This window comes from Haplochromis burtoni, unplaced genomic scaffold, assembly GCF_018398535.1.
Source record: "Haplochromis burtoni strain Fernald_Lab_line unplaced genomic scaffold, NCSU_Asbu1 Contig_91, whole genome shotgun sequence".
NCBI classification, from domain to species: Eukaryota; Metazoa; Chordata; class Actinopteri; order Cichliformes; family Cichlidae; genus Haplochromis; species Haplochromis burtoni.
The window spans coordinates 670,069-680,085 of NW_024582452.1; the positions used below are offsets into that span (position 1 = coordinate 670,069).

At 39.4% G+C, this 10,017-nt stretch overlaps 1 protein-coding gene across 4 annotated transcripts in view; it reads right to left on the minus strand.

Moving 5' to 3' along the window:
* Positions 1-8,327, minus strand: part of si:ch73-181d5.4 — a 31,690-nt gene extending 23,363 nt beyond the window's left edge. Inside the window, exons 1-7 of one of the 4 annotated variants that reach the window (XM_005926160.2) lie at positions 8,203-8,327; positions 4,849-4,933; positions 4,684-4,765; positions 3,441-4,602; positions 3,091-3,322; positions 2,630-2,926; positions 2,302-2,479 (exon numbers count right to left, since the gene is read on the minus strand). In XM_005926160.2, the coding sequence (XP_005926222.1) occupies positions 2,302-2,479; positions 2,630-2,926; positions 3,091-3,322; positions 3,441-4,602; positions 4,684-4,732 (1,918 nt within the window). In that variant the 5' untranslated portion in view covers positions 4,733-4,765; positions 4,849-4,933; positions 8,203-8,327. Of the gene's footprint in view, positions 1-2,301; positions 2,480-2,629; positions 2,927-3,090; positions 3,323-3,440; positions 4,603-4,683; positions 4,766-4,848 lie in introns of all 4 variants that reach the window. The other 3 variants (XM_005926161.3, XM_042222676.1, XM_042222675.1) reach the window with 3 other exon arrangements.
* Between the last annotated feature and the right edge of the window lie 1,690 nt (positions 8,328-10,017).

Genomic DNA, 10,017 nt, shown 5'->3' on the forward strand with positions numbered 1-10,017 from the left:
TGTGTGTGTGTGTGTGTGTGTGTGTGTGTGTGTGTGTGTGTGTGTGTGTGTGTGTGTGCGCGCGTGCATTGTGAAGTATTTTTTCTTCATTTGCAGCAGTGTGAAGACTTTTCTCAGAGGAATGGAGCCTTTTGCTGACAGTGGCCAGCTGACACTTCAAAATCTTCATGAATCCTTCAGTCCCCTCCTCCTCTTCCTCCTCCATACCAGCTGCAGCGTCTCTATTGATTCCAAATCCTATCCAACTTAAGGGTGGTGTGTCTGTGAAATGACTGATCCAAGAGTGTGTGCTTGTGGTTGTTTGTGTGTTGACGACTGAAGGCATTGGAAGTTGGAAAAATAAAGTTTTCCTTGAAATACCCAAAACGTTGCGTGACAGTGAGACAGAGAGGTTTTCAACTTGTGCATGTGTATTTAACACAAAGGGTAGATTATGCTCCAATGTTGACTGCCCACAAAATAAACCAGGAAGATGCTGCATGTTGGAGGAATCAGACCAATGTCTGAAAGCAAAATGCATCCTTATGACAGGGTGGCTGGAATATTAGGGCACTTCTTTGAACAGACGATCAACTTTGAGAAAATTATACCATCTGGGCACTTGAGACATCATTATGAGGACTTCACAAAGCCAGTGTACTTGGTGGCATTGTGGAGCAGTGTGTGATTGATGGTTTAATGTGGTTTGATGTGCAGGTGATTTAGTTTAATACATGTAAACCCAGGGATACCAAAAACCGGAATGTTTAATGTTATCTACGGTCAAACCAGCAGCAGGACAGCTGCAGCAGGTCTATACAGTGTTTGAACAGCGGTCTTGAAAAGAGGTCTGCTTTTTTACAGGAGTGGAAAACATGCATGTAATTTTAGATGAGTGTATCCTAACTTGTTAAATAGAAAAAAAATCCACCCTTACATCCACCATCATATGTTGGCTGCATTTGATTTGAGAAGAAGAACTTGTATAACTAGCGCTAAATTATTTCAGAAACCAAAACCTTTCATTACTTTGATTTAGTTTTGAACGAGTATTTTTTTATCCATTTAAAATTTCTTTCTGTCTGTCTAAGACTTAACCTTGTTAAGAAAAAGTTCTGCATAAATAAAGTTTCTCATTATTATTCAATACTGAAAAAAACATACTGAAAAAAGAAAGCCTCATATCAATTTTCATAAAAACAAGCTTTTGGGCAAAGACCTAAAGGAATGTCATATATAGTGTGGAATAATATATATATGAAATGTAGTGTTTAATGTATGTCGCAATGCACCATATTACTGTTATAAGTTGACGTCGGTCTTGTTGAATGCTGATTTTGGTAAGATGACTTATTGACCATTGCACTTGTCTTCTAACAATCTTCTAACTGAATATAAAGAACTAAAGATGTTTTATACACTAGCAAAATGTTGGAATAAATTAAAACAGAAATATATACTGATTTTGTGACTTTAAACTGACATTGGAGCCAAAATTTCACATGAATCCCTTGCATAGTTTTAAAATTGAGTATGCATTTTTTCTTTATATTCCCTTATATGTAACCATCAATCAATTACAGAATCATATATTGTGATTCTAAAAAATAAATCTCATAACAACGTCATTATACTGCATGGCCAGACATCTATAATGGAAACTTTCAGTTTCTGATGCTACTACTTGTTATAGTTGAATTTTAGAGAGTATAATGAAAACAGAATGCACGAAAATGCTTAAATTATTAAATAATGAGTAATGCTGTGAATATGGGAGCACCATGCTAGAGCTAAGCATTACTGTACGTTTTATGTGCTGTTTCGTCCATCAATTTAACATAGTATTTCTTAAGGAGCCCTTTTCATCACAATAGATATTTTGTTTGTAGAAATAGAGATCATCCCAACAATAACTTGGTTCCAGCTTGCATTCATATAGTTTTACATTTGCAAAATGTTTAGACAAAGATCAAAGCATTGTTTGAACACAGTCACCAAGCGCAGCTGTGTGTTGCTCATTTAGGGATTTTTGTTATGACACGGATTTTATATGCATGTGCTTCGGTAAGACTGGCATTCTGACTTGTCAAGATTGTTTCATGAGAACATCTGTGCTACTGCAACTGAACAGGGGAATTATAAAAGTGAAAATACTTACCCACTGCTGACCCCTGCTATGAACCAGGGAATAAGTAAAAATGTGTGTGTGCGTGCGAATTATACTGATTCAAAAGGGGAAGGTAAAGCTGTAATTCCAAAACAGGCACTTTGTGCATGATGTGTAAACTGCTTGAATGTGTGTGAGTATAGAATGATACATACACGCTGTGTGTAAGTTTGATGCTGGTGTGGAGGTAGCCTGAGCTTCTGTGAGACTGGGGTCACAGATGACAGGAGATGCAGCCGCCTCCTGCTCACCATCATCCTCCTTTTTCTCCTCCTCACCTCGCAGCTCAGCTTTTTCTGCTAGCCTCTTTGATGTCCGACTTGACCTTTGAGCCTATGATTGAAATGTTTACATAGGGTGAAAAAATATGATTTTTCAGTTGCTGAAACTAACTACCTGAAACTATAGAAATGAGCCCAAGATGAAAATCTATTACCCACACACCTCAATACTCTTCTCAGTCTGCAAGCTAATTTTTCTTACCTTTGCAGCAGGTCTTGACATGGAAGCTTTTCTCTGTGCCCGTCCTTTGGATTTGGGCACCTTAGGGCCAGAGAGTGTCTTCATAGTGAAAGCAGCATGCTGAAGGATGCAGTCATTGCCACAGTAAACAGAATCTGGTAGTGCTTGTTTAGAGCAACCAGGTCCGATGCACAAGGGAAGAGAGCTATCCATCTCAGGCTCAGGTTGAGCTTCAGGTTGAGCATCAGGGTCTGGCCTTGCTTCAATAGCCTGCTCTTGCTCCTCCTCCTCCGTTTCCTCCTCTACCAGCACAGTCTGCTGAAAACAGATGTTCATCTTAAATTCAGAGAGCAAACTTTCTTCATGAAGATTATCTATCACACGTATGTGGTCACACAGGAATGAAAGAAAATGCTAAAGGTTTTGTAAATGAAGGCGATGGGCAGTGTAAAGATTGATGACAACCCAAATTAAATTCAAACCTTAACTGCTCGCTGGTCCTCTTGTGCTTCTTCAACAGCAGGACTTTGTGTCAAGCATTCAGGAAAGCTAAGCTCAGGGTCTGGCTGAGGGTGAGACTCAGACTGGCTTTGTTTCTTTATAGTGCAAGGCGGGCAGACGTACTCTTGCATACTCTGATGGCCTTGTGTCTCACTGACACCGACGCATTCACCGTGGAACCACTCCTGGCAGCTGTCACAGCAGATCATAAACCTTTAAAAAGCAGTGAATAGATAATAGGAAGTGAAAAATGGTACACAGCTGAACTATGCAAATCGTCCGAAAGAACAGCTCAGCCTAAGAAATCCAGTTACTACATATAAACATGTACCTCTTATCTTGTTTCTGTCTGCAGATGCAGAACAGAGCATTTGAGTCATATCCTTCATTGTGTGATATCCTTGAAAACTCTTCTGTATTTTTAGCATCTTTCTTCTCCTCCTCCTCTGGCACTTCATCAAACTGACCAGGAGTTAGCTCAGGAATCTGATCAAAGTCACTGTCTATGATCATGCAGTCTGAGTTTGATTGCTGAGCAGGACTTAGGGCTGTATCAAAGAGAGCAGCCGAACCCTCTTTTTCAGGAGGACTTTGTGGATCAGTTTCTTTTTCCACTTCTTGTAAATGCTGTTGCTCAGTTAAATTAACCAGCACCACATCATCATCACTGTCCTTATCATCTGCAATGGTTGACTGAAACTCCACAGCCCTCCCCTTTCCTCTACCCCTCCCTCTACCTTTGCCCCTACCTCTTCCTCTACCTCTCCCCTTTCCTCTGGCCTTTCCCTTTCCTCCTTTCCCTCCTCTAGCTTTGGAGTCTTCCTGTCTGCTATTAGAAGCCAGCTGTTCCTTAATCTGTAACAAAGTCATTTCATCACTATCCTCTTCATGACTTGAGATTAAAACCACATCATGGATCTCTTCTCCCTCTGCATTGCCAGAAGCACCTGGCTGTGCAATCTCCATGTCATCAATGTTATCAGCCATCTCAGTTTCATCTATAGCCTGTGGATTAGGAGACTCAATGGCTTCAGTGGCTTCTAAAATGTCAGGAACCGCCAGTTCATCTGACATTGTTAGTGACAGGCCCTCACTGCCCCCAAGCAGTGTGAAGGCAGTGTGGAAAGCAGACCCAAAATCCTGCCATAAGCTGGGATCAAGGCTGCCTCCTGCGGAAGTTTCTGAACCCGTTTTGCTATTCTCAGAGACAGGTGAGGATGGGGCAGACCACTGAAGTTCATCAATAACACTCCTTGCTGTACGAGTAGCTTTCTGGGTGGTGGGGGTCTCTGTAGCGGTCTGGGCTGCTGTTTGATTGGTCCGACGATTTCTGCCTCGTCGAACAATTGGAGGACTGTAGGTTAGGTCTCCAACCTCCTCCATGAACTCCCTTCTTGCAATGGTTGTTCGTCGAAACCCCCAAGACTTTCTAACCTGTGACAAGGTCGGCCTAACACTTGACTCGGCCTCTTCTGAGGGCATCTGCCGTTCGTCTGCAGATAAACAGAAAGAAATTGATTTAACAAAAGCAACACCCACGTTTCACCTTTAGGCAACTGGCAGGCTGATTGTACCTGAATTATTATTATCATCAGCAACACTGCTGTTGTCCATCATGTCCATGCTGACATTTAAAGGAAGCCACGCTGTTCAAACCTACAAGATCCTTTTAGTTAGTGTCTGTAAACTATGTTCACAATTCACTAAGTTAAACAAGAAATAAAACAGAAAACACGTACCTGTGCAAACTGTATGCAGACAGCTGCAAACACCAAATGTGTTTAGGGTGTGTAAAGAGTCATCCCAATGTTTCTTGCTGTGAACCTGTAAAAATCATGGATGGAGAAAAAACCCAAACCAATCTACATTAGAGACAGGTGATTTAAAAAATATACGCAAAAAACAATTTTGTTAAAAAGCTCAATTCCATTTGTTGCTTTGCAATGAAAGAGAACTGCAATAAACTCCACATCACATAGCTTATTCATTAGCACCACAAACAGTTTCAACACTGAGGATTTAAAAGGATTTCTGATAGCCTGTATTAACTTTAGCTCCTGGCCAGCTAATGGGCCTCTTTGACATGAACTCCTACTCAATACTCTGATTGCATCTTAATTTATGAAAGTGAGCAGTGGAAGCCTTACAAAGTCTCACCATGCAATGTTCATGTATAATTTTTAACACAAGTCTAAACCTCATGCAGTTGCCTTAAAAGAAAGGCAGTTACAAGATTGTGTTTATGCATCCATCTCCTTGAAATTCATGCATCTTGATTTGGAGCAACAACATGTGGGGAAAACCACTCTTCACCAATATTTGTCCACCTTGTAGTAACATTAAAATGCATGACATGTTGCTTAAACACAAATACTGTTTTTATGTGTATACACACTTCCAAGCTCACTTGCACAGTGGTCTCCATGACTGTTGTGGGTATGTCTGAACAAACCCTGAGGGTCACCAATTTATGAATTGAAAAATGTTAAAGTCATGTAAAAGTTTTCCCATGACTCAATAAAAGACCTAATAGTGTATATAACTACCTTTAGTTGTATTTAGTGGAAGTAATTTTCTGTATGACTTTATCAGTTTCTCACATCATTGTGGAGAAACTTTAGACCTCTCTTCTTTACAATGTTTAAGTTCACAGGTTTACAGGCATTCTTTAATGTACTGATCTCCTAAAGAACCGCCACAGCATTTCAGTCAAACTGAGGTCTGGATTTTGACCGGGCCATTGCAACACCATGTTTCTGAATTTCTTTTAACCATTCTGTTGTAGGTTTGCTGGTGTGTTTGGGGTCCTTGTCCTGTTGCATGACCCAATGTCAGCCAACTTTTTGCTGACAAACAGAAGGCCTCAATTTTGAGTCGAGGTATTGTGGTATATAGAAGAGTTCATGGTTGAGTCAATGACTGCAAGGTCCCCAGGTCCTATGGCTGCAAAACAACCCCAAATCCTCATCCCTCCACTGCTGTGATTCACAGTGGGTATGAGGAATTTGTGCTTACATGTCAGCATAGTCTTGGAGTTTGTTCTAATGCAATTTTGTAAACCTAAGCTTTGCTGCCATGACTTTTATAAAGAAAAGAGACTTTCTCTTGGCAACCCTTCCAAATAAGTCATTTCTTATTGTACTGTTATGAACATTTAACATATTGAGGCCTTTAGAGTGTGAGATGTAGCTCTTTTTTTTCTTCTTCAGGCATTGCTTGAGCATTTCTTTGAGCACGTCTTGATGTATGCTCAATCATCCAGAAAAAAAAGAAAGAAATGCTGACATTCAAAGGAAGCCACGCTGTTCAAACCCAGAAGAAATCCCAAACAGTTGTAGTGTTTTCAGTGGAAGATACGTTTCACTGAGTGAAGAAATGTTTTTCACATCCAGATGAACAGAATCAACATTTAGGATTTCTTTGAGCACTGACCTTAAAGTGATTTTGCATGGACATCCACTTCTGGTACTGTGTTAACATGATAATGATCAGTTAATCAAGTGTATGTTTTTTAGCACCACCTGGCTTCTCCTTACCCTCTTAATTTTTATGAAAACATTAAGGGAGTACTTAGTTTTTCACAGGACTGTATAGAGTCCGCTTTCTTTTTCACATGACTGCATTTCATGCCTGAAATGAGTATTTGTTCACTGTACACTTAGTTACATGGATCTCTCCAACATCAGACACTTTCAAAACCCCTTTGAAAACCCTTTATTTCCTTTGGCTTTAAACCAGACCGAGTTACTTTTTTTATCTGTCCTGCTTTCATCATGTTTTTTCACTTTGTGTTTTCTTTTTTCAATCTCTTACCCATATCCCATAACCACATCATTTTCTGGAACTTTGGTCAGCAAGTGTTTTTAAAATGTGCTTAGAAATAAATCTGACTTCACAACTTACAGTCAGCCAATCAAATCAACCTATAGTTTAATTGTGAAACAACTGGATTTGATTTTTTAACAAATGCCAACATTGGGCTTAATCCATCTGACGTGCAAAGATGTCAGTACATTTACTCAAGCACCGTACAAGTGCTTTCTTTGCACTGCATTTAAGTGTTTTCCACTTCTGAATTGGGTGTATGTGGAAAATGTACATGAAATAATGATATTTTACAATTCAGCTTAAATACAATTTGTAGCAAAATCTGTACTTTTTGCTCAAGTAGGTTTGTTGGAAGGTTACAGATACCTTTAAGCTAAGATAAGGTAAGATTAAACCACATAACACACAATCATGTTAACAATATCTTTGAATCATTTTCGGAGTTTTAAATAGAAACAAACTGCATATTAATAACTATATAATTTAACAAACTGTAGGATACAGTAATAAAAAGAGGGGTGAAATGTTGTTTAATGTGTATAATTTATCACGTTACCCTTTGTACTTTTGAGGATTTAACTTGTATTAAGTCTTCCCATACTGCCACAGTAAAGGAAAAGATGTTTGCACTTTTCACAGCACTGCACGTCTATAAACACGTGCTGTGTCCCTGTTTTGCTTCGTAGACAAATTACTTTGTTGAGTTTAAAATTCAGCTCGGCTGAAGTCTGCATTAACAGTTTATGAGATGCAACTCGCAGAGACGTTTATGGTGATGAAATTCACAGTTCATTTTCTCACTGTGGTTAATTTCTGAGCTCTACTTGCTGCTAATGTTACCCGGTGCAACCAGCTGCTGTGTTCACTGATGCTTCACATTACAAAACTGGCCTGCTAGGAGCGATACGTTTATGCAAAACTCAGCAAAGTGTGGCTGGGAAGTCCATAATGTTTCTGTACTCCAAATGAAACCACAGCACGTACTAATTTAACTGCCACACCTAATTCAGTTGTAAAACCGAAAACGAAACGTCCTTGCCCTGAAACCCCGCAAACACTCACAAGTTATTCCATAAAGGTAAAAGAGAGGCGTCTTCTATGTGGTGGCGACGACATTGTTCTCTGCAGCTAGCGTAGCTAAAGCTAAACTTAAGCTTCTAAATCACCTGTTAATAAATACTCTACGCAGCAGCGCTACGTCTCACTAGCGATACCGACTACGGAATTAAATGCTGAACGCCCGTACACAGACACGGAAATCATACCTTCGATGTAATTTATATATTTTCCAGCTATGGTTTGAGTCGCTCGGCAATCTAGCTAGCACCCACAGTACAGCCTTCCATTTTCTGGACCTTGCTGCAACATAATCTCGCGAGAAGTATTCGCATGGAGAGCGACGTGGTTTCTTCTTCGTCAGACCACGTGACTTTCGCGCATTGCTTTGTGGGTACCCGTGGCAACAAAATCAAAACACTGCATCAAGCGCTAGTATTTTTTATGGGCTCAAAATGTTGTCATAAATATTTTGTACTTGTAAAAAAGATTTGTATGTGTAAAAAAGATTTGTTTGTGCGTAAAAAAGATTTGTGTGTAAAAAAGATTTGTGTGTGCGTAAAAAGATTTGTATGTGTAAAAAAGAATTTGTGTGTGCGTAAAAAAGATTTGTATGTGTAAAAAAGATTTGTGTGTGCGTAAAAAAGATTTGTATGTGTAAAAAAGATTTGTGTGTGCGTAAAAAAGATTTGTATGTGTAAAAAAGATTTGTGTGTGGACTTAGAAAAAAAAACCCTGCAAGTAACAAGTACGGATTTTGACCCTATTTTTCTTCCTTTCATCTGATTGGTCAATGTCATGTCAATCACAAATGTAACAATCCAATCAGAGAACAGATGGGTTTGGCTGTCAAAGGGGCGCTTTTTTGAACTGCAGGTCTTTGAAGGGAATAAATGCCCTTTTACATGCCAACCCAGCATTTTCCTTCATCACCATGAAGGAAAACAGTCTGTGGTCGTCCGAGTTTGGTGATTTTTGTGTCACAGGTCTACGTGTTTAATACAGGGACTTCCACAGCCTTTTCAACAGCGCTGCGGACGGTGGGGGCGGGCAGTGTTTTGGAAATGACAGTCTTCATTACAAAGCTTTCTTCGTTATGAATTAGCATACATGTTTTTATTGAACATTTGAAGAACCAGCAAAAAAACCAAACTCTTGTAGAGGACATAAAGTTAGAGATAGAAAAGACAAGGAGCAGGTGCATCTAATACAGGTAGAGCTGCTGCAAAAACCCACAGAGCCCAGCAGCCAGCGTAACAAATTCTGGATCCTTTGCTTTTAGTTAGCAGTTAGCATTAGCAGCACATCCTGCGTCCGATGTGAAAGGACTTTTATGCTGCGCACTGTGACTCACAGCAATGGTCCTGGGTCAGCTCTGACTTTGTGTTAAACTAATCCTAAAGTAATAATGGTATTTCTAACCACTGATATACCACAACTTTTTCCTTTCAACAGCTACTGAAAGTTAGGGGACCTAGCTGCTATCGGATATTTATATAGCGATCCTCCAGCTTCAAACTGTATCACCCTTCAAGGACCTGCAGTTCAAAAAAGCGCCCCTCTGACAGCCAAACCCATCTGTTCTCTGATTGGATTGTTACATTTGTGATTGACATGACATTGACCAATCAGATGAAAGGAAGAAAAATAGGGTCAAAATCCGTACTTGTAACTTGCAGGGGTTTTTTTTCTAAGTCCACACACGAATCTTTTTTACACATACAAATCTTTTTTACGCACACACAAATCTTTTTTACACATACAAATCTTTTTTACGCACACACAAATCTTTTTTCGCACACACAAATCTTTTTTACACACACAAATCTTTTTTACGCACATACAAATCTTTTTTACGCACACACAAATCTTTTTTACACATACAAATCTTTTTTACGCACACACAAATTCTTTTTACACATACAAATCTTTTTTACGCACACACAAATCTTTTTTACACATACAAATCTTTTTTACAAGTACAAAATATTTATGACCACATTTTGAGCCCATACAGATCCCTG